This window comes from Puma concolor, chromosome B4 (assembly GCF_028749965.1).
Source record: "Puma concolor isolate L17-30 chromosome B4, mPumCon1.1.hap2, whole genome shotgun sequence".
Lineage (NCBI taxonomy): Eukaryota > Metazoa > Chordata > Mammalia > Carnivora > Felidae > Puma > Puma concolor.
This window is the reverse complement of record NC_141673.1, coordinates 132,149,973-132,175,017: the sequence shown is the minus strand read 5'-3', so window position 1 is coordinate 132,175,017 and position 25,045 is coordinate 132,149,973. Positions and strand designations below refer to the sequence as shown.

The 25,045-nt window shown below is 41.5% G+C and overlaps 1 protein-coding gene across 3 annotated transcripts in view; it reads left to right on the top strand.

Moving 5' to 3' along the window:
* DHTKD1 (dehydrogenase E1 and transketolase domain containing 1) overlaps positions 1-20,983 on the top strand; it is a 51,830-nt gene extending 30,847 nt beyond the window's left edge. For 2 of the 3 annotated variants that reach the window (XM_086714951.1, XM_086714953.1), the window contains exons 8-17: positions 1,438-1,750; positions 2,971-3,055; positions 3,789-3,928; positions 9,770-9,920; positions 11,757-11,863; positions 12,922-13,086; positions 15,516-15,598; positions 15,934-16,103; positions 17,757-17,842; positions 18,708-20,983. In XM_086714951.1, the coding sequence (XP_086571077.1) occupies positions 1,438-1,750; positions 2,971-3,055; positions 3,789-3,928; positions 9,770-9,920; positions 11,757-11,863; positions 12,922-13,086; positions 15,516-15,598; positions 15,934-16,103; positions 17,757-17,842; positions 18,708-18,809 (1,402 nt within the window). In that variant the 3' untranslated portion in view covers positions 18,810-20,983. The remainder of the gene's footprint in view (positions 1-1,437; positions 1,751-2,970; positions 3,056-3,788; positions 3,929-9,769; positions 9,921-11,756; positions 11,864-12,921; positions 13,087-15,515; positions 15,599-15,933; positions 16,104-17,756; positions 17,843-18,707) is intronic. The other variant, XM_086714952.1, reaches the window with a different exon arrangement.
* Positions 20,984-25,045: the final 4,062 nt, after the last annotated feature.

Genomic DNA, 25,045 nt, shown 5'->3' with positions numbered 1-25,045 from the left:
TTTCTAACATGACCACTAAGAGATTTTTAATTACATGTTGGTTGGCTCTGCATTTCTCTTGGACAGCATTGAGACAGAAAGTTAATGAGATGGAGGGGAACGTGTTCCTTTGGAATTTCCTTTTTTGATACTAGAAAGTACAATAGAACCCCCTCCCCCACTTTATTTCCTCATAGATATAAATTAAAGTAGAGAAAGAAATTTGGTGACACTTCATAGGTCTTTCTGGTCAGAGGTAACACCCTGCTCTTGGAAGAACAAATCTGGGTTCTCTGTTTAGCTTTGAATTTAGCTGCTGAGTGACCAGATGTGGCTCAAGGCCCCATTTAAAAAAAAAAAAAAAATCTATCCAGTCCATCTGTCACTTTTGTCATGATTAAATATGATAAAATATGTGAGCAAGATTTGTTGTTTAAAGTATTACTTGAGCATAGATTGGCATTATTATTGTTGTAAAACCGAGATACTGATTATTATAGTTTCCGGATTATTAAAGCCACCTGAAACAGATGTTGGTGACTTTGAGTTCAATACTGTTTGAAATAAAGTGGTAAGACAATGTAGGTCAGTCTTGTAAATAACTTTCCAGAATGTACCAATTCATAGAAAAACTCTACTAATTATTTCTACCTTGATGTAGATAAAAGCTTCTAAAGATGAATCTTATTTTTTTGCTTGCCTGCAAGAAGTTGTTACTCACCATTGCCTTAAAAAAAAATAATGCATTGGAGTGAAAGGTACATAACATAAAATGGATCATTTTATTTTTTATTTTATTTATTTTAATTTTTCTAACGTTCATTTATTTTTTGAAAGACAGAGACAGAGCATGAGCAGGGGAGGGGCAGAGAGAGGGAGACACAGAATCCGAAGCAGATTCCAGGCTCCATGCTGTCAGCACAGAGCCTGACACGGGGCTCAAATTCATCGAGCTGGATCATGACCTGAGCTGAAGTCGAACACTTAACCGACTAAGCCACCCAGGCACCCCTAAAATTGATCATTTTATTTTTATTTTATTTATTTGTTTATTTTACATTTTTTTATTTTTGAGAGACAGAGCACAAGTGGGGGAGGGGCAGAGAGTAGGGGAGACACAGAATCTGAAGCAGGTTCCAGGCTCTGAGCTGTCAGCCCAGAGCCTGACGTGGGGCTTGAACTCACAAACCGTGAGATCATGACCTGAGCTGAAGTCGGATGCTTAACCAACCGAGCCACCCAGGTGGCCCATAAAATGGATCATTTTAAAGTGAACAATTCAGAGGCATTTAGTACATTGACAACGTAGTACAACCACCCCTTCTATCCAGTTCCTGAACATTTCCTGTGTGCCTTTTTATGGTGACGTGGCTCTGTGATACCTTGGACAACTAGTGTATCTGTCATGCTTTGGTTTTTACAAACCCGATTGATTTTTCTCTCCTCTCTCTTGGACAGAGCCCGGAAGAGCATCCCAGACACCTATGCAGAGCACCTTATTGCCAACGGACTCATGACTGAGGAAGAGGTGTCGGATATCAAAACCTCCTACTATGCAAAGTTAAATGACCATTTAACTAACATGGCCCACTATAGTCCCTCGGCCACCAACCTGCAGGCTCACTGGCAGGGCCTGGTCCAGCCGGAGGCTTCCATTACAACCTGGAACACTGGTGTGCCCCTAGACCTCCTGCGATTTATTGGTGGGAAGTCCGTGGAAGTGCCGGAGGGACTCCACATGCACAGTCACCTTCTGAAGATGTACGTTCAGGTAGGGAGCATTATAATTTCCGGTTGTTGTTTGTTTGTCTTGTGCAGCAAAGAAATTGGTGTTGATCTGGTCTTTTCGGTTCAGCTAATGAATTTGACGTTTATTGCATTTTGGTAGTGATGCTCTCTTAAGTCAGATTTGTCTACTTGTGCTCTTTTCTCTCTTCTTTCCTTTGTATACACAAACAGGTTCTGGTACTGATAGTCCATTCAGGTTTTGTCTACTTCTCATTTTCCTCGATTTACTTACTCATTCATACATGTTTAATACATGTACACGCACTACATGCACATTATCAAAAATACAGGACAGAAATACCTGTTTTGATTTCTCTGACTAGTGAGCAGAAAACACTTTCATTTTGGGGGCCAGCTTGAATAAAAATAAGTACACATCAACAAACATACCCCCAAAGGCAACCATTTGCCCTTACACACGTTGATGTTTCTTACATATTGTCTCACGTTAAAGATAGATTGAAACTTTGGTTTGCCTGGGACTCAGGAATTTCCTGGAACGTGGGATTCTGCATGCTCAAAGTGAGGGAGCAAAAGTCAAAGGCCTTCGTCTTTCTTAAACTTGGATAGAGGCACTTTGTCCTCTGAATGATTTTGAGATGCTTACTTCGTTTCCAGTTTTTTTATTTATTTTAAATGCTTATTTATTTATTTTGAGAGAGAGAGAGAGAGAAAGAGTGTGAGCAAGCCAGCAGGGGAGCGTCAGAGAGAGAGTGAGAGAGAGAGAGAATCCAAAGCAGGCTTCTTGCTGTCAGTGCAGGGCCCCACTTGGGACTTGATCTAACAACCGTGAGATCATAACCTGAGCTGAAATCAAGAGTTGGACGCTTAACCGACTGAGCCACCCAGGCACCCCTAGGCTTTTATTATAGGTACAGAGATTCTTAAAATAATCTGTGTACTTACCATCCAGGTGAAGAAATTGGATATTACAAGCACAGTTCTCTGCGCGCCCTCCCTGGTGCCGTCTCCTCTCCATTGTGCACAGGCTTAACCACTAACCTGAGTGCCTGCTAGTTTTGCCTGTTTGAAAACCTATAATTGCTATCTTACTCTCATCTTTCCCTTCTGCACTTTCTGTTTTAATATAACATTATAATTTTGATCCATACTGTTGTTGCATTACATTTTGTGAACTCAGTGTGGAAAAGGGTATAGACTGTTAAAAGTGTCTTTTTTTCCCTCTGCTTCTGTTTTTTGCAGTCCAGACTGGAGAAAGTGATGGATGGAACAAAATTAGACTGGGCTACGGCAGAAGCTCTTGCCTTGGGCTCATTACTTGCTCAGGGTAAGACATTTCTGTTTAGTTGCACAGCTGGTAGGGATTGCTTTATATGACACTTGATGTATGTGACCCCTGCAGTTCTGAGTAAAACTATCTCCAATTGTTTTCAGTAACTAGAGAGGTTCTAAAATGTGTTAGCTTTTCTTCTTTGACAATATTATTTAATCTTCAGGATAAGTCATGTTGGTGACCTTCATCAAAGAATAGACTATAGAACATTTCTTGCTAGGAAACAAAGGGCCCTGTGCTGGATGAATTGGAAAGATACTTTCCTCCAAACATTGTAGGGCAAGCAATGACTCTCCATTCTTGTGTGATCTTGCCTTACACAGACTTTTGAATATAGGGCAGATATATTTTATTTTTTTATAATTTTTTTTAATGTTTATTATTTTTGAGAGAGAGAGAGACAGTGTGAGCAGGGGAGGGGCAGAGAGAGAAAGGGAGACACAGAATCCAAAGCAGGCTTCAGGATCCCAGCTTTCAGCACAGAGCCCCACTTGGGGCTTGAATCCATGAACTGTGAGGTCATGACCCAAGCCGAAGTTGGACACTTAACTGACTGAGCCACCCAGGTGCCCAGAACAGGTATATTTTAATGTGGTTAATCTATTGCTAAGGGAAATTCTCAGGATGAACTGATTGTAAGAATTCAGCATCACCATGTGTTGTTAATACTTAGGTTATTCACGGGAATCTGTTTTTTTTTTTGTCTTTTACTCCTTGCTTGCTTAAGGTTTTAATGTCCGTCTGAGTGGGCAAGATGTCGGCCGTGGAACTTTTAGTCAGAGGCACGCCATGGTTGTTTGCCAGAACACCGATGACACCTATATCCCTCTGAACCATATGGACCCAAATCAGAAAGGGTTTCTAGAGGTAGGATGTCTTAGTGTCTATTGTAAAACCCAGGTGCTGATAATTATAGTTACAGGATTCTTAAAGCAGCTAGAAACAGATGTCAGCAACTTTGGGTTCAATCGTTTTAAAAAAAAATTTAGAGGCACCTGGGTGGTTCGGTTGGTTGGATGTCTGACTTCAGCTCAGATCATTATCTCGCAGTTCAGGAGTTCGAGCCCGCATCAGGCTCTGTGCTGACAGCTCAGAGCCTGGAGCCTGCTTCAGATTCTGTGTCTCCCTCTCTCTCTGCCCCTCCCCTGCTCTCTCTCTCTCTCTCTCTCTCTCTCTCAGAAATAAATAAAAACATTAAAAAATTTAAAAAAATTCCAGTATCGTTAACATGGTGTTTTATTAGTTTCAGGTGTACACTATAGGGATTCAGCACTTTCATACATCACCCAGTGCTCATCTAGTGTATCTTTTTTTATTATTAAATATAATTTATTGTCAAATTGGTGTCCATACAATACCCAGTGATCATCCCAACAGGTGCCCTCCTCGATGCCCATCACCCACTTTCCTCTCTCCCCTACCCCCCATCAACCCTCATTTCTCAGTTTTTAAGAGTCTCTTATGGTTTGCCTCCTTCCCTCTCTGTAACTTTTGTTTCCCCCTTCCCCTCCCCCATGGTCTTGTGTTAAGTTTCTCAGGATCCACATATGAATGAAAACATATGGTATCGGTCTTTCTCTGCCTGACTTATTTCACTTAGCATAATACCCTCCCTGTTCCATCACATTGTTACAAATGGCCAGATTTCATTCTTTCTCATTGCCAAGTAGTATTCCGTTGTATATATAAACCACATCTTCTTTATCCATTCGTCAGTTGATGGACATTTAGGCTCTTTCCATAATTTGGTTATTGTTGAAAGTGCTGCTAGAAACTTTGGGGTACAAGTGCCCCTATGCATCAGCACTCCTGGATCCCTTGGGTAAATTCCTAGCAGTGCTATTCCAGAGCAGCTGTACCAGTTTGCATTCCCACCAACAGTGCAAGAGGGTTCCTGTTTCTCCACGTCCTCGCCAGCATCTATAGTCTCCTGATTTGTTCATTTTGGCCACTCTGACTGGCGTGAGGTGGTATCTGAGTGTGGTTTTGATTTGTACTTCCCTGATGAGGAGTGACGTTGAGCATCTTTTCATGTGCCTGTTGGCCATCTGGATGTCTTCTTTAGAGAAGTGTCTATTCATGTGTTCTGCCCATTTCTTCACTGGATTATTTGTTTTTCGGGTGTGGAGGTTGGTGAGCTCTTTATAGATTTTGGATACTAGCCCTTTGTCCGATATGTCATTTGCAAATATCTTTTCCCGTTCCGTTGGTTGCCTTTTAGTTTTGTTGATTGTTTCCTTTGCTGTGCAGAAGCGTTTTATCTTAATGAGGTCCCAGTAGTTCATTTTTGCTTTTAATTCCCTTGCCTTTGGAGATGTGTCGAGTAAGAAAATGCTGCAGCTGAGGTCAGAGAGGTTTTTTCCTGCTTTCTCCTTTAGAGTTTTGATGGTTTCCTGTCTCACATTCAGGTCCTTCATCCATTTTGAGTTTGTTTTTGTGAATGGTGTAAGAAAGTGGTCTAGTTTCAATCTTCTGCATGTTGCTTTCCAGTTCTCCCAGCACCATTTGTTAAAGAGACTGTCTTTTTTCCATTGGATATTCTTTTGCAAATCAATTAATATGATGCATGACATTAATAAAAGAAAAAATAAGAACCGTATGATTCTGTCTATGGATGCAGAAAAAGCATTTGACAAAATACAGCATCCTTTCTTAATAAAAACCCTTGAGAAAGTCGGGATAGAAAGAAAATACTTAAACATCATAAAAGCCGTTTATGAAAAGCAGATAGCTAATATCATCCTCAATGGGGAAAAACTGAGAGCTTTCCCCCTGAGATCAGGAACACGACAGGGATGTCCACTCTCACCGCTGTTGTTTAACATGGTGTTGGAAGTGCTAGCATCAGCGATCAGACAACAAAAGGAATCAAAGGCATCAAAATTGGCAAAGATGAAGTCAAACTTTCGCTGTTTGCAGACGACGTGATACTCTACATGCAAAACCTGACAGACTCCACCAAAAGTCTGTTAGAACTGATACATGAATTCAGCAAAGTCGCAGGATACAAAATTAATGTACAGAAATCGGTTGCATTTTTATACACCAATAATGAAACAACAGAAAGAGAAATAAAGAAACTGATCCCATTCACAATTTCACCAAGAATCATAAAATACCTAGGAATAAACCTAACCAAAGATGTAAAAGATCTGTATGCTGAAAACTATAGAAAACTTATGAAGGAAATTGAAGAAAAGAAATGGGAAAACATTCCATGCTCACGGATTAGAAGAATAAATATTGTTAAAATGTCAATACTACCCAAAGCAATCTACACATTCAATGCAATCCCAATCAAAATCGCACCAGCATTCTTCTTGAAGCTAGAACAAGCAATCCTAAAATTTGTATGGAAACACAAACGACCCCGAATAGCCAAAGAAATATTGAAGAAGGAAACCAAAGCAGGAGGCATCACAATCCCAGACTTTAGCCTCTACTACAAAGCTGTAATCATCAAGACAGCATGGTATTGGCACAAAAACAGACACATAGACCAATGGAATAGAATAGAGACTCCAGAAGTGGACCCACAAATGTATGGCCAACTAATCTTAGATCAGTGTACTCTTAATTCCCTTCACCTACTTCACGCATCCCCCACTGGTAAAACCATGCCCCACTGGTAAAACCAGTTTTTACAAGTGGTAAAAACTGGTTACCACTAGTTTCTTCTTTAATAGTCTGTTTTTGTGTGTGTCTTTTTCTATTTGTTCATTTCTTTTGTTTCTTTTTTTTAAATTTATTTTTTTATAATTTAACTTTATTTTTAAAAATTTACATCCAAATTAGTTAGTATACAGTGAAGCAATGATTTCAGGAGTAGATGCCTTAATGCCCCTTACCCATTTAGCCCATCCCCTCTCCCACAACCCCTCCAGCAACCCTCAGTTTTTTTCTCTATTAAAACCATGTCCTTTATATGAAGGACCCTGGGAGGAACTCCTGCTTGCTCTTGGTACTGGTCCTGGTACTGACTGAGTTGACTGAGCAGTGGTTTGTCTCTATGGTGTGTGTACCGTGAATTCTGCAATTGAGCCACATTCTTCTGTCAGTAATGGCTCCCAGGAAGAGGTGGAAGCCACTGACCTCTGGTGACTGTAAGCCACCAGGCTGTCTTTCCCCTTTATTCTGTGTCTCAATCTTTATCTTCTTTCTATGTACATTTACATCATCACATTGTACATCATATATATTTATGAGCCATCTCAAGTATGTTTTGGAATATATAAAGGGATTAGTAAATCCAAGAAATGAAAGTAGATATGTGTATACATGAGTACAAATGACAATGAATGCTTAGGAGAAGGTGCAGAGAGTCTGCTTGGGAAGTCAGGAAAACCTTGGGAGGGGAAGCCAGATTTGAACTGGGCCTGGAAGGACATGAGGAGTTGCCTAGTCTGATGCCTATAGAGAGAACATTCCAGGTGGACACCATAATACCTACAAAGCCTGTGAAGTGAGAAGACAGGACCTACAAATAGCTTCATGTGACTGGAGGTTAAGTTGCAAAGTGGAAACAGGAGTCAGGAAGAGGAGACTGGCTAGACTCCCCACCTTGTGAAAGACTCGGAATGTTATGTAAACAGGAAACCATGGAGGAATTTTGAACAGGTGATCAGATTTTTGTATCAGAAAGAACCCTCCCCATGGTACTTTGGAAGCTGAAGATGGATGAGAACTTCAGATGGTGTATCCACCCAGCTTTATTGAGGTATAATAGGACAATTTCTTTTTTTCTTTAAAACAATTTTTTAATGTTTATTTATTTTTAAGAGACAGCATGAGTGGGGAGGGGCAGAGGGAGAGGGAGACAGAGAATCCAAAGCAGGCTCTGTGCTGTCACCACAAATCCTGACATGGGACTCGAACCCACGAACCATGAGATCATGATCCGAGCCAAAGTTAGACACTCAGCCGACTGAGCCACCCAGGTGCCCCATAATAGGACAATTTCTAAGGAGGCTTCTCAATAGTCTAGGCAGGAAATCACATGGACCTGAATGAGGGCAATAGCAGTGCAGACAGAAGATGGGACCAGATTTGAGAACATTTACCAAACAACAGCTATGGGACTTAGTGGTAGATGGAGGGAGTAAGGAAGACTAGTCTCGCTTATCTCTTGGCTTCCTGACTTGGACAATTGCTATATGATGGTGCTACTCACCCAAATATAAAGAGAGGGAACAGGTTTGGTAAGGAAAGCTGATGGATTCAGTTTTGAACATTTGACTTTGAGGTGGCTGAATAACATACAAGTTTCTGTCCATTACAGAAAGGCAATTGGATATGTATGTCTGGACTTAATGAAGGAATCTGATCTTGAGATATAGGTTTGGACATCATCAGGGTGAAGTGATTGAAACCACAAGGGTGGGAGAATCTCCCTGGGAGAGAGCAGAATGGGAAGAGAGCCAAGGGAGAGGGTCCTGGGAAAAACAGCTTCTAAGGGGCTGGCAGGGGAAAGTATTTCCCTAGAGAGAATCCAGAGGAGGAGGAGAACAGGGAGTCACTGTGTCATGACCTGAAGAAGAAAGAAGTCAAATATGAGGAAGAATAACATGGCCATTGGATTTAGCCACTGGAAAGTCAAGAGTTGACTTCACGTACAGCTATTTTAGTGGAGCAGTGAGAATAGAAGCTAGACGCTACTAGCTTAAAGGGTAAAATTCCCACAAATGGTGAGATCATGACCTGAGTGAGCTGCAATCAAGAGTCAGACACAACCGACTGAGCCACACAGGTGCCCCTATTTTATTATTTTTTAAATTGAAGTATAGTTGACACACAACGTTGTGTTAGTTTCAGGTGTACAACATAGTGGTTTGACAGGTCTATTTGTGTTATGCATTGCTCACAAGTGTAGCTACCGTCTGTCACCTAACAACGCTATTACAATATCAGTGATGATGCTCCCTATGCTGTACCTTCCATCCCTGTGACTTACTCATTCCATGGCTGGAAGTCTGTACTTCCCACATTCTTCCACCCATTTTGCCCATTCCCCGCTCCTCCTCCTTCCACAATCACCAGTTTGTTCTCTGTGTTTATGGGTCTGTTTCCACTTTTGTTTGTCTTTTTGTTTCTCTTAAGCACAATCATATAGTTTTTGTCCATCTCTGTCTGACTTGTTTCACTTAGCATCGTACCCTCTAGATCCACCCATGTGGTCATACGACTGGGTAGAATCACGTTGCGTTTAATTGTCCTCTTTTGCCCCCTCAGAGATCTAATTTTGTGTTCTGCTTTTCTTTTTTATCTTAACATGCTGTGACGGTTCTTTTGATTTATTGTGCAGATAGGATATTAGAATAATGGATTCTTACCAAAGGTAGGCCTTCTTTTGGTAACTTTCCCCCCTTTGCTTTGTGATATGTTTTTTAAAAGCTTGTATGATACAGTTTTACTCTAACCAATCAAGGTAGATCATCTAAGAAATTAATTTTGCTTATCCTTAAAGATCGCCTTTACTGCCCACGTTGCATTCTTCTCCCCCTTTCCTTGTGCCACCTTCCCCCACATGCGTCACTCACAGGGGGCAGTAGATGTCCTTTCTCAAGAAATGAGGAGATAACTGGAAGGAAAGCTCCCTTCTGTGCCCTTCCTCCTTTTTGAGAGGTTTGTGACGCTTTACCTTGACTGATCTATGTCCCCAGCTTTCCCTGCAATGACAGTGTTTCTGTTCTCTTCCTTTGTATTAATTAGATCAGCAACAGCCCGCTGTCAGAAGAGGCTGTCCTGGGATTTGAATATGGGATGAGCATCGAAAGCCCCAGGTTACTGCCCATCTGGGAGGCTCAGTTTGGCGATTTCTTCAATGGTGCTCAGATCATCTTTGACACGTTCATCTCTGGAGGTGGGTGTCAGCAAATGCATGTGGAATGGTGCATAGCACCAGCCTCGTGGGGAAACATGAATGAGACGGGGCCATAACTGCTGTACCACAGCCCCTCAGGAGAGTTAGGGGCTGCACTGCCATCTCCTGGGGCATGGTAGCTATTGGATGGTTACAGAAGCTGCTGGAGGGCTAGGGGCCACTCGGTCACTGTACAGGCAGCACTTTCTCCAGGGCAGTGTGCTTGGCTGTAGGGAGAAGGGCATGTACCTGCCAGCTCCTAGGTAGTTTGACTTTGCGGTCTGCACTTGGGGCATGTTGCATACCTGTGACATGAATACCAAGCAGGCAGTGGGGACATAGTAGAGATTTGTGGTCAGAGTGAATGGCAGCCTTGAAAATCCACTTCCCTCGGGGTGCCTGGGTGGCTCAGTCAGTTGAGCTTTTGACCTCGGCTCAGGTCATGATCTTGCAGTTTATAAGTTCGAGACCCATGTCACAGCTCAGAGCCTGGAGCCTGCTTCGGATTCTCTCCCTCTGCCCCTCCCCCGCTCATGCTCTGTCTCTGTCTCTCTGTCTCAAAATTAAATAAAAATATTAAAAAGAAAAAGAAAGAAAGAAAGAAAGAAAGAAAGAAAGAAAAGAAAATCCACTTCCCTCAACCCAAGGATGTTCAACTATCTGAAAGCTGGTAGTGGGACATCTTTATTTTTTTGTTTTGTGTTTAAAAAAAATTTTTTTTAAGTTTATTTATTTTGAAAGAGACAGAGACAGTGTGAGTGGAGGAGGGGTAGAGAGAGGGGCGGGGCGGGGGGGAGAGAGAGAATCCTAGGTAGGCTCTGCACTGTCAACACAGAGCCCGACCTAGGGCTCGAACTCACGAAACCATGACATCATGACCTGAGCCAAAGAGTCAGAGGCTTCACTGACTGAGCTGCCTGGGCACCCCTTGTTTTGTTTTGTTTTGTTTTGTTTTGTTTTGTTTTGTTTTGTTTAATGAGAGGGCACATGTGAGCAAGGGGCAGAGAGAGAGGGAGAGAATCCCATGAAGGGCAGAGAAGGAGAAAGAGAGAGGGAGAATCCCATGAGGGGCAGAGAGGGGGAGAGAGAGAGAGAAGCAGGTCTCACCGGAATCAGGGCTCCAGCTCACCCACTGGAAGAGGGGCTGGAACTCACAAACCCTGAGATCATGACCGGAGCCAAAGTTCAATGCTTAACTCACTGAGCCAACGAGGTGCTCCCTTATTGTTTTTAATAATCATTTACAAAAGCAGAACCTACTTATTATAAAAATCAGAGTATGTAAGGTACAAGTGTGAGTCCCCATCACCCCATTTTCGGGGGGTAACCAACCCCCTTGGATTCTTTGCACTCCAGTCGTCCCTCTGGCCGTGTTTCTCTGTGACCTTGTGGTTGTAGGGAAGAAAAGTGCCTTGAGGAGACTGGACTTTGACATGTCCAGAGACTATCCAGAAGTGTCCACACTTGCAGCCTGAGGACAGTGGGCTGTGCTGTAATTGGTGCTGTGGGGGGAAGACAAGAGCCACCAGTGCTCAGTAGGAGTTGTGTCTGCAAAGGAAGCAGAGCGGCCCATGCTGTCCTTGAAACCGGTACATTCACCTCGTGATTTGTCTCTCATCTGCCACAGCCCGTTCAGTGAGTGTGTCATATAGGGTTTCAGCCGGTAAGATGGACATTGTCCTCCTAAGCGCGTAACACTGCTGGAAAGCACACAGAATGGAAAACGACTCTAGGGGATTATACGGCAAAGTAACGTTTGTGTCACTACTCACGTCACATCAGACGGTTCTGTTCCTGCTTTGGAGAGTTCTCACTCCCTGTCACGTGCTTTCCCAGGGGAGGCCAAGTGGCTCCTTCAGAGTGGCATTGTTATCCTGCTTCCCCATGGGTATGACGGGGCTGGACCCGACCACTCCTCTTGTCGCATAGAGCGTTTCTTGCAGGTATGTCCGCTCCCTGCTTCCTAGGTGCTTTGAAAGAGACCTACCTCCTGTGAATACTTAATATGTACCTTAAACTGTAAGGCCTTGTAGTATCTGAATGAAACGGGTTTAATGCACTGCCAGTATTCTTTATCAACATGATGCCTTGGGTATATTAGTGTCGTGGTTTGATGGCAAAAAAGTGGTTCTTGTATGGAAAAGATCAGTGGTTTCTAAACCATGCTGATAATGAAAATCATCTACAGAGCTTTTTTTAAATAGAGATCCAGGGACCAACACCAGATCAGATTCTTCAGAGTGTGGCCTAGCCTGTATTTTTACCTAAAAAATTATTTTTGAGTAACTATAGTATTTTTTATAAAGTGATTCATGATCATTAGAAAATGTTTCAATAATCATGTAGAAATAACCACAGTTAATATTTGGTAAGGATCATTACCTATGTCTTTTTATGCATATGACTTCCTAGTATTAAGAAAATTTTCAAACATACAGAAAAGTTACAAAATTTTACAGTGAACATTCATATGCCAATCCCTTAGATTCTACCACTAATATTTTATTATACTGTACTTGTTTTTATCACATTTACTCATCTATCATTCTTCTATCTATAAATCTGTATTATCTGCTGATGCATTTCAGGGTAAACGGAGACGTGTGTCCACGTACAGGTCACAGATGTGTAATCTGTACACATTACCCTAAGTGCATGAATATCATTAATTGTTTTAGCATATGTGCAGATAAATGTATAGCTAGATGACAGTTTAGTCTACTGTAGAACAGTAGATAGATGGATAGTTATGTTGATAGGTAATAATACAGAAAAATGATTTTATAAAAAGTAGATTACAGAAATAAATAAACTGAAGATTAGTTAAAGACTACATGTGAAATACAAAACTACAGTTTTGGGAAGAAATATAGGACGAGTATGCGGAAGACATCGTTTGGGAGTCATGAGTATACAGATGGGTTTCCCTTAGGACAGCTGTGTCCTTATGATTGAATTAGATGATCGGAACATTTGCTTGTTTCTTTCATTTCTCTCCCAGATGTGTGACAGTGTAGAAGAGGGGGTGGATGGAGACACAGTGAACATGTTCGTGGTACACCCAACTACTCCTGCACAGTATTTCCACTTGCTCAGGAGACAGATGGTCCGGAATTTCCGAAAACCCCTCATTGTTGCTTCTCCGAAGATGTTACTCAGGTTCCCTGTAAGTAGAAACAACTGGTTAGGAAGCCTTTCTCCTTCTGTCGTTTTTATATGCATTTGCCTCTATTTTCTGTATCTAATGTTATTTATTTAAAACGTCTTGGCCTTGTTAAAATTTTGATTCCAGTTAGTTAACATACAGTGTTACTTTAGTTTCAGGTGTACAACATAGTGATTCAGCACTTCCACATACATCACCTGGTGCTCATCATGACAAGTGCGTTCCTTAATCCCCATCACCTATTTAACCCCACACCCCCCCCCCCAACCTCCCTTTGTGTCTCATTGTATTTAAACAGAAACATCTAGGGGCGCCTGGGTGGCTCAGTCGGTTAAGTGTCCAACTTTGGCTCAGGTCATGATCTCACAGATCATGAATTCGAACCCCGTGTTGGGCTCTGTGCTGACAGCTCAGAGCCTGGAGCCTTCCTCAGATTCTGTCTCCCTCTCTCTCTGCCCCTCTCCTGCTCGCACTGTCTCACTCTGGCTCTCAAAAATAAACATTAAAACAAATTTTTAGAAACATCTTTTAATTTTAATTTTTTTAATTACAAAAATTTTTTAATGTTTATTCATTTTGGAGATAGAAAGAGAGAGAGACAGAGCAAAGGCAGGGAGGGGCAGAGAGAGAGGGAGACCCAAAATCTGCGGCAGGGTCCAGGCTCTGAGTTGTCAGCACAGAACCCGACGCAGGGGCTCAAATTCGCTAACCGTGAGATCGTGACCTGAGCCGAAGTCAGACACTTAACTGACTAAGCCAACCAGGAGCCCCTAACACAGATATTTTGAAATGGCAACGTGAAAGGGGCCAAGTCATAATACACATTAATTTATTTCTAAGAAATATGTACACATGGGATTCTTCACCCAACTTTCATTGTACTTGCAAGATTGTCACCTGCTCCCTCAATTATTGCTCTAAAAGAGTATAATCATATTAAATACAATATATGTATGTTACTAAGTATTGAATGAACTATCGGAAATTTTATTGAGAATTTCTTTTGCTGTTTGTAACTGAGAGTTAGATTTAATTTTGGCCCTAGTTGTTGTCCACTCCTCTCCCCATGTCTAATCTATAACTTACGAAATAAGTGAGGCCTTGCTCTGGAGCCTTTAAAATATCAATAGCTTTCCTACAGATTTGCAAGCAAAATATACTCTTATTAAGTAGTTAACTATCTTCCTTAAACATGTAAGTCCTTTTAGTAATTGAAAGTGAGTACCACCGTTATTGAAGTCTGATTTCTTCCTGAAAATTAGCTACTGTACCAATAGGTACAAGTGATCTAGCAGAATAGAAGTCCGCTCTTTGTTTCCATGGCCCATTTGGAGATGACTTACCATGTGACAAACACGACTCGGGGCTCTATGGAGTTTGCCTGTCAAGTGGTACCTAAATTCTACCCCAATTTCCCACCCAGCTCTCAACTCCAGCTCCTTTTTTTTTTCTTAGTGAGCTTTTTACCCAATGCGGGGCTTGAACAGAGATCAAGAGTCACATGCTCTACTGACTAAGCCAGCCAGGTGCCCCTCCAGCCCCTTTTGATTCCCACCATAGGAAGTGTGAGCTGACCAAGGGCTCTGGTTCAGGATGGAAAAAGATTGATTCTATTGTGCATTATTGAGCAACAAGAATAAATAAAGAATATATATTTATATATAATGTATCTATTTATAACTCATGTAATATATAAATATAATACATTTTATTTTATAATATATATTCATTTTTATTTTATTCTCTTCGCTAATATTATTTTTTTAGGTTACATCACAGTGTCTTGTGTCAGCGAGGCTGCCTATCAGTGGCCCAGTCAAAGTGTCACCTTCCCAGTTGGGACTAGACTATAGGGAAATGAACTAGATGAGGAAATGGAATCCACTCCCCAACCTTACCCTCATTAATGGTCTATTCTGAGTTCTTTGCAACAAGTACTTATTTAAATTGAACTCCTTAATACCATTTCTTTTCATCACAGAAATATTTGTGTATTGTTCCTGGTTTGTTCTGTGACTCATTAGGTTTCACTTATAAATTATGGTTAAAATCCTAAAGACAGAAATCATTGCCCTGGCTGAGCTGTTTTCATTCACAGATTCCATGAACTGCCCCCTCCAATTCCAAGAAATTAAAGCATACTTTTGATGGATATTCAAGTGTGATTGAACTGAAATGTTGATTCTTAAAATGTTATTGTGGCATCAGACAATAGGCAATTTTAAGTCACTTTGAACAAATAATTTTATTCTGAAATAAACAGAATCGATATTTTTGGGAAAGATATTGTGCTTATTAGTACACATGTTTACATATAATGCTAGGAGGGAAATTTGTTGTTATTTCTTGGTAAAGATCCCTTGTAAGTAAGGCATCTTTGGCTCCTTGCCTTCAGCTGCTAGATTTGTGGCCTTTTTCCCTCTCCTTAGGCAGCCGTATCAAGTCTTCACGAAATGGCACCAGGAACAACATTCAAGCCGGTCATTGGTGATTCATCTGTGGATCCCAAAAAGTAATTTGATGTGTATCTCCGTTCTCATACTCTGCGGTAGAATTTTAATTAGTGGGAAAACTAGTTCATGTTAAGGAGCCCAAAGTGACCCAAATCTCCAGTATCCTGATAGAAGAAAGTCCTTTGCATCCATGGGGTAGGAGTTAGAATATGTGCGGAAGAGGCATACATTGCTGGATAAGACTTGCCAGGGCACAGCGTGAGACTGAACCCAGCTACAGAGACCCCCACTCCTTCAGTAATGAAGCATTTTCATCTGCGTGGTTTCCTCCTTTTCTGATACAATTCTTTCAGACATTTCTCCTCTACCACGTTGTCCCTTTTCTACCCAACAGTGTTAAAAGTCTAGTGTTCTGCTGTGGCAAACATTTCTATGCCCTACTGAAGCAAAGAGAATCCTTGGAGGCCAAGAAGGGTGACTTTGCCATCATCCGATTAGAAGAACTCTGTCCTTTCCCAGTGGATTCGTTACAGCAAGAGATGAGCAAATACAAACATGTTAAAGGTATGGCACTGGTCTTGTTGGGATTCTTCTGGATTCAGATACCTGAAACCTATTCCAGCTATCTCATGTGAAAAGAGGTTTGGGGGCAGAGAGAGTCATTAGGAAACAACCTTGGAGTCTAGAAATATGAAAAAAAAAAATACTCCTAGAGCCAATGTCTCTTTGTCTTTTCTGGTATCCCTTTCAGTCTCCCCTTCTCTCACTTAAGACATGTCATTTCTTGAGAGGCTGGAGGTAATCTCTGCTATATTATTACTTTGGATAAATTGATGTAACTGTAAAAGGCAAGGCTTTTTTTTTTGGCTGCAATAATTGGACTGGAATAACTGGACATCTCTATGCATTGGGTACAGAAATTAACTCAAGATCACAGACCTAAATGTAAAACGTAAAACTCTAAAACTTCTAGGAGAAAACCTTCATGGCCTTCCGTTAGGCAAAAAGTTCTTAGATGTAACACTAAAAGAGTATCAGATAACAGAAAAATTGGACTTTATCAAAGCGAAAAGCTTTTGCACTGCTGAAAGGTGTTGCAGAGCAAATGGAAAGACGAGACGCAGACTGGGAGAAAGTATTTGCAAATACATATGTGACAAAGGACTATCCAGATTGTTCAGAGAGTGTCCAAAACTCAATAGTAAGAAAAACAAATAATCCCAGTTTTTAAAATGTGCAAAAGATTTGAACCAAAGAATGGGAGGGCAAACAACCATTAAAAAAAAGATGCACAACTATAATCAGTGATAAGGGAGATGCAAGTGAAACCCAAATGAGATACGACTACACACCTATTAGAATGGCTCAAATTAAAACAATAAGTATTAATTGTATCCAAGGCTGATGAGGAAGCAAAGCACCCGGAACCTGCATTCACTGCAGGAAGGAATGGAAACTGGTGTAGTCACTCTGGAAACGTGTCAGTTCCTTACAATGTTACACACACAGTTACCGTACAGCCCAGCGGTTCACTTGGAGGTATTTGTCCAAGAGGAATGAAAACATGTTCACAGAAAAATGTCTATAGCAGCTTCATCCATAATTGCCCCAAGCTACCAGCACATCCTTCAACCTGCGGATGGATACATAATCCATGTTACATTCTTACAATACCTACTGCTCAGGAATAAGAGCGTGACCTATGGCTACAGGCAAAATCACAAATGGATTTTGCCAGTTCAAGGGAGCCAGAACCAAAGGCTACATACTATGATTCCATTTATCTGATGTTCTGGAAAAGGCATAAACTATAGGGAGAGAGGAAAGATCAGTGGTTGCCAGAGGTTGGGTGGGTGGAGGGGTTGCCTTGAAAGGGCCAGGTTGAGGGAATTTGGGGGATTGATAGAATTTTTCTGTATCACAAGTGAGGTGCTGGATACATGACTACACATTTGTCAAAAAAAAAAAAAAAAAAAAGCCAAGTAACACTATGCCATATTGGAAAGGCATATATTTACTTGAGGAGAGCTATCCATACATACACGCTATATATGTACATATGTGTATAAAAATGGATATGATGTGTCTGTGTGTGTAGATACATAGTGTATGTATATTAACTGTGTGTATATATACATATATATATACATATATATATGTATAGAGTGTGTGTGTGTGTGTGTGTGGAATACTGAAATGAACTTTCTTCTGTTATAGATTTTATTTGGAGTCAGGAGGAGCCTCAGAACATGGGTCCATGGTGCTTTGTTTCTCCCAGGTTTGAAAAGCAACTGGCCTGCAAGGTAATGGCTTTCTGTCTTGTAATGTTTTGTGTATGTGTGTTATTTCTCCTGGAGCACCAAGAAATGCGTTTGTCCCCTGTGAGCCTGATGCAGGGCTGGAACCCATGAACCGTGAACCCATGATCTGAGCCAAAGTTGGGTGTTTAACCAACTGAGCCACCCAAGCGCCCCTCCAGTTGTTTTAAAGATAAACAAAAACATAAAATCTAATTTTAGGCTCTTTTCTCAGAATAAAATGTTGCATGTTTATCAAGAAAGACACATATGTGTACATGCTAGTATCATGTAAGAAAAAAATGATTATCCTTCAAACAGTAAAAGCTCAGTATCCAGCCCTGGGGAGCAGGGTGATGAGCGGGTTTATTTTACAATGTGGGAGAAAAGGTGCCCAGTAACACTTGTCCCAGGCTCATCTGCATAGCTGGCATCCATCAAAGGCCAAATTCTTCCTGATCATGTTGTAGGAAGGGAAGAACAATGAGAAGAGCAAATGTACTTCTGTTTATCTTCCTATTCTGCTTCGATCAGGACTCAGTTTACACATTTGTTACTAGTTTGCTGGGCCCAAGTCATTTTCACCTATAGATAGTTCTAATTTAGGAAAATCTGCAGGTTAAACCAACTAATAATTACTGAAGAACAGGACATAATTCAAGAATTCATCTCACCTCATGGTGCCTGGAATTTAGTTTTTAGTTGTGACAAACATCTCCTTCCAGTCTATTCTAGGTAACTCATTATTTTGCCCAAAAGGTGATTTGTGGTTAAACAAGCTAAGAGAAATGCATGGACTGCCTTGGGAGAAGGAAGCAGGGCTCTCCTCAGGTTCAAATGCCATTGTATTTCTTTTCTGCTCCAATGACAGCTCCGTCTTGTGAGCCGACCCCCTTTGCCAGCACCCGCTGTAGGAATTGGCGCCCTTCACCTGCAGCAGCATGAAGATGTCCTCACCAAGACCTTTGCTTGATGGTGTCCTTCGAATCACTACTACTTCCTTTAAGAAAACTTCCGTGAAAAGAAAGGCTTGCTTCTGTACTCTCCCCTTCCATTAGGTAACATGAAAAGCCTATGTTCCTCTAAGATGTTGGGATTCATGGGGGCAGTTTAATCAGAGTATGTGGAATAGCCAAGGGCATGAATTATCCATGAATACATGAATCTGACCAGTCCATTGTAGCCTTAAAGGTACAGCAGTGTTTTGTTTTGGTTCTGAGTTGTAGAGCTAATTCAATGAACCAGATTTTTTCAGGCCACTCTTTCTCATTAGCTAACTAGTTCATTAGGTGGAAAAGTTTGTTAGGAAAAGTTTGTTAGCTGGAATTTGCAGCTCCATCCAGATGACCTCAACATTACTTCTTTGTTTGCTTGATGCATGTCACTTCATTAATTCTGCCATTGTGACGACCAGTATTTTCTTTTGACGTAATACCTAGTGCTGCTTTGCAGCCACTGTGAAGAATGTTTCACCAAATGCTGCAGCAAAACCATATTAGTCCTGATTCGTGTTTTTCAGGATAGTTGTTTTCACCCGTTGTCCTTATATATCGGTCCCATTCAATACAAGTCTCTGGATGTATAATCTTTTTGCACAGTATGACTAAGGAGTTTTAGCTACAATGAAATTGATTTGTGGGCTACATAGTATCTTTCCCCCCCTAAATTGTTATCTTGATATTTTTAATTGACTTTGGGTATCTGATGTGGGGATTTCAGCTCCTGGTCAGTCAGTCTTACTTCTGAAAGGTATGACAACGTGATGTGATGTTCATTCACAGTGTTTAAGGAGCTTTTTAACTTTGATGCTGGAGACTTCCCAGCACCAGGTACTTGGGGATTTACAGAGATCACGAACCCAGTCTGTTACTTCTGAAACTTTGTGGACACATAACTAAACGGCAGCAAATGGTGTAGCTTTACGTGGCTCGGTGCTGCAGAGACTCGGCCATCTACCATTCCTGTGCCATGACGTTTTTCTCAGAGGTGATGGAGGACATGCTGGGGCACTTTTCCTGGCAGCTGGTAATGTCTTTCAGAATCGATGTGTAGGTTATTCTGGCCACAGGAGTGGATTCATGATTCACATCTTAAACGTATGCGTTAGTGTATTGATTTAATATTTCTGTAAAACTCACATCCTTGTTTTATCCCTACGCACCTTAATGCTTCCTTCCTGTGTCAGGCCTTATAAATCACGTAACTTTGTGCCATGCATGTAAATCGGTAAAATTACAAAGGTCCCTTTAATGAGAATGGTTTTCAATGTGGTATACTGAACTGGAAAAACATAAAAGCACTGTCATGTTTTTCAGATCTCTTGGCTAAACATTTCAAAGTTTAAGCACATAATGAGATGGAAAACTGGTTTGTTTTTTTCATTTTTTTTTAAGTTCAGTTTAGATTTCTCCAAATTTCTAACTTTTCATCTCTGGTATCTTATTACACTTCTCCACCTCAAGCCATCAAATGTGTCTTCTGAAAAAGAAGATGTCTCGTGTATCTTAACCTTCTTACTCTCAATCATGATTGCAACACGGGTCAGCATCTTGAATCACCTTGTAGGAAGGGACCATTTAAAGAATTCCAAATCAAATAGTCTCATTAGAAAGTATGGGATAAAAATATAATCACAAAGTAAAATAAAAATATTTTATTATATTTCTCAGAGAAATTCGATAATGTGATATTTGTGTCCTGTTTATATCTATGCTAATTAAGTTCATGTTCAATGAAGAGCAGACTTAAATGGGGTATTCAGTGAATAGAAATTTTAACAACCATGAAAAAAATGTTCATTTTGTCTCAGGTGACGTATTCATTGTAAAATAAATTTTTCTTCCTTAAGAACCATTTTTCCTCTGTCTCCTTCTCTCTCTGCCCCTCCCCTACTCGCTCTCTCTATCTCTCAAAAATAAATAAAACATTAAAAAAGAGGTGGGGGGGGCGCCTGAGTGGCTCAGTTGGTTGAGCGTCCGACTTCAGCTCAGGTCATGATCTCATGATTCGTGAGTTCGAACCCTGCATTGAGCTCTCTGCTGTCGGTGTGGAGCCGGCTTCAGATCTTCTGTCTCCCTTTGTCTCTGCCCCTTCCATACTTGCTCTGTCTCTGTCTCTCAAACATAAATAAACCATTTAAAAAAAGAACCATTTTGCTCAGTTTTCTGTCTGCATACTATGAGGAAAATATTCTAAAGCATAACCTCTTTTAGCCTGACTGTAATTACCTCTGAAATTTTATTATTTAAAAATTCCTTGACTGACAATAGAAATCGTATCCCTTCTACAAAACTGAGGAACTACAGTTGAAAGAAATTAGGGGTTATACAGGAAGGAAGTCACAGATAAGAGTCAAGACTTTTAGATCCTGGGGTTCCAAAAGCTTCACCTCCATTTCTCTTGGATTTACTTGGGTATTTGGTTTTCATCTTCAGCTTCTCATAAGTTTCAGGCTAAAACCATCATAATTTCAGGACATTTGGACAACATGCTTAAATCCTCAATATTTATAACCCATGATGACACAAACAACTCCTAAATTACTCTATGGAAGTTGTAGTTCATTGTCATGGTTGTATTTAAATCTGATAAAACAGTCTAAAGCACACTGTCATTTCCCCAATTGACATTTGCAAAATCAGTTAATTTTAGAAAACTTTTAGTAAAAGTGTGTTACTCTAGAGCTGTTTCCCTGTGTCTTCTCTGATTCATATGGAGAACAGGCTACAAATGAACAAAAATAAGAAATGACCCTGTAAGAGTAGAATGGTATTTCCTCAATAGTTTATTGGACATCTGCATATATGGCATTGTTCTGGACATTAGAAATACACAGGAAGAAGAGAGAACATGGTTTGCCATTTGTCCTCAGTTGGACTAACCATCTATTTGAGAAGACAAAGTATTTTACACGTAGGGAGAAATGTTCTTGTTGGATGTACTAAGACAGTGTGGGATGTCAAGGTAGAGTGAGATTCCTGACAGCTGTAGATTAGGTGGCATATTGTGGTTATACAAGAAAAAGTCCTGAGTAGCACGTAGTAGCAGAAAGACTGAGGGATGTTGAAAGGGTAATTCACAGCAGTGATCTAGGGTGTCAAAGTTTATTCCAGGCTCTTACTTGAAAGATGGAGTTGTAGCAGAAATAGAAAGTAAAGAGAAGTGCAAACAACTTTCCTTCTGTCAATTAGACTTTCAATTTCACACATCTTTACTGAAAGGAAATTATATTCATGAAACTACCTCATAATCTAGGGTCAAAACTGTATGTAAGTCAACCATTTGCAAGTCACTGTAGATGATGCCATCTAGCAGTTTATGGATAATAGGGAAGATTAGACAAGTATGAAAATGATTAATACAAAGTAGAGTGAGGTAAGAATTACGTCATAGGATGTGAGGTTATAACTAGGGCAAACTGGATTTTCCCAAAGTGGCTAGAGCAGTATTTTGCTCCATCTGCCCTTCCAGAACCTTGCCACAACCACACCTAGAGGTAGAGTCAAACTTCCACCTCTCTTGAGATTGAGCAGGACTTTGTGGGTGCCTCTATGAATATGATACACTGAAAGTGATGTTGCGTCACTAACAAGGTCCCCCTTGGCACCCAGTGGCCATGTTGTGAGGAAGCCCAGGCAATGTGAAGGACTGTGGAAATACTGGAACTGACAGCTTCAGCTGAGGTCTTAGCACACAGCCAGCTGCAAATGCTGGACTTGTGAGAGAGCCTTCTGATTATTCAAATCCCCAGCCTTGGAGCTATCCCAGATGACCCCAATTAGAGCAGAGACCTGTGCATCCCCAGCCTAAATTGCCGTGTGTGTGTGTGTGTGTGTGTGTGTGTGTGTGTTCAAAGATAAATAATGCCCCACACGGGTTACAATGGTCAGGACAGCTTTTAATCAGTAGTATACTATTGCAGTAGAAAAGAGAGTCCAAAAGGGCTAGTATCCAAGAGCTCACCAAACTCCACACTCAAAAAACAAATAATCCAGTGAAGAAATGGGCAGAACACATGAATAGACACTTCTCTAAAGAAGACATCCAGATGGCCAACAGGCACATGAAAAGATGCTCAACGTCACTCCTCATCAGGGAAATACAAATCAAAACCACACTCAGATGTCACCTCACACCAGTCAGAGTGGCCAAAATGAACAAATCAGGAGACTATAGATGCTAGCGAGGATGTGGAGAAATGGGAACCCTCTTGCACTGTTGGTGGGAATGCAAACTGGTGCAGCCACTCTGGAAAACAGTGTGGAGTTTCCTCAAAAAATTAAAAATAGACCTATCCTATGACCCAGCAGTAGCACTGCTAGGAATTTACCCAAGGGATACAGGAGTGCTGATGCATAGGGGCACTCGTACCCCAATGTTTATAGCAGCACTCTCAACAATAGCCAAAATGTGGAAAAGGCCTAAATGTCCATCAACTGATGAATGGATAACGAAATTGTGGTTTATATATACAATGGAGTACCATGTGGCAATGAGAAAGAATGAAATATGGCCCTTTGTAACAATGTGGATGGAACTGGAGAGGGTTATACTAAGTGAAATAAGGCATACAGAGAAAGACAGATACCATATATTTTCACTCTTATGTGGATCCTGAGAAACTGAACAGAAACCCATGGGGGAGGGGAAGGAAAAAAAAGAAAAAAAAAGAGGTTAGAGTGGGACAGAGCCAAAGCATAAGAGACTCTTAAAAACTGAGAACAAACTGAGGGTTGATGGGGGGTGGGAGGGAGGGGAGGGTAGGTGATGGGCATTGAAGAGGGCATTTTTGGGATGAGCACTGGGTGTTGCATGGAAACTAATTTGACAATAAATTTCATATAATAAAAAAAAAAAGAAAAGAAAAGAGAGTCCAGAGTGAACTGAACTCAACTTTAATTTGTACAGAGGCAACTGGAGTTTTAAAGGGAAATTAAAGGAACAGGGATGGGGTGGGTGGGGCTCAGTAGAGTCAGGGAAGTGAAAAATTACAGAGAGCTGGAAGGAGGAAGGATTGGTCCATGTGACACCCTTGTGGGTTTGTTAGCTGGTGCTTATGGAAGTTAGGCTCCTACCCTCCTCAGAGTCTGGGAGACAGAAACCCTTATCTTCAGGTGTTTGGTAAATTCTTGGGCAGTTTTGAGTTTTCCAAGGCAGATTCTCTAAGGGAGAGCTAATGTCATCTTAGGGATGGAGCTGTCAGAAATTTTGTTTCTGTTTTAGTCTCTGTAGTCCAAGGTAAAGCCTAGTGGAGAAAGGGCTCATAGGAGGCTGGATGGAGTTTGGTCAAGGAGAAAAAATCTCTCTCTCTCTCTCTCTCTCTCTCACACACACACGAATAATTTGTTTCCTTCTTGGACACAGATCTAAGCATTAGAACAGATCACTGGATTTGGTGATTATGGGTCATTAGTGGCCTTTGAAATAGCTTGTTTTATTAGAAGTTAGAGAAGTTACACTGCAGGGGGTTAAAATTGAGTTAGGAAATACATTTGAACGGCTTCTGTGTGTCAATCTTGTCCTTTAATTTTCACACCTTTAGTTCGCAGCTATTATCCTTATTTTACTGATGTAGCTCAGGAAAGTTAATTGCCTAAAGGCACTAAGAAGGAGAGGAGGGATTAAACTGTGGGGCTCGCTGATTTCTAGGATTGCTTTCCTTTACACCACGCTGTCCAGGAAGGGTAAAGAGGACAAAATCCTGATCTCTGTATGTCAGAGAAGCTGAAGAAGGATCACGTGTAATAGTGGAAAGTTCATAAGCTATTAACCATAGCCAAAGTGTCACAGATTTTTGAAAGCTTCCAAGAAGTTCCGATAAGGCGGGAGCAAAATAAAAAAGGCTGTTAGGGTCAACACTGGTTCTCCGGACGGCTTAGCTCCATGTCTCAGGGCCGCGACCCTCGGGCGGCCGCTTTGGCCGGGTCTTGACCCGTCGCGCGGGGCGCCCGGGAGGCCTGGGCCGGACCAGGCGGTCGAGGAAACCGCCACTGCTTGACACCAAGCTCGCAGACGAGCTCAGGCAGGAAAGGCCCCAGCCGCCATGGTCTCGCCCAAGCTCCCGAAGCCCGCAGCAACGCGGGAGCACGCCCACCGGAGCGCCGGCGGTAGCCATGGCAACGCGCTGGGACGTCCGCCGCGCCGGCTGCCAACTGCCTGGGCCTCATCGCGGGGCGGGGCGGGCGGGGCCGGCGCGCGGGTCACGTGGTC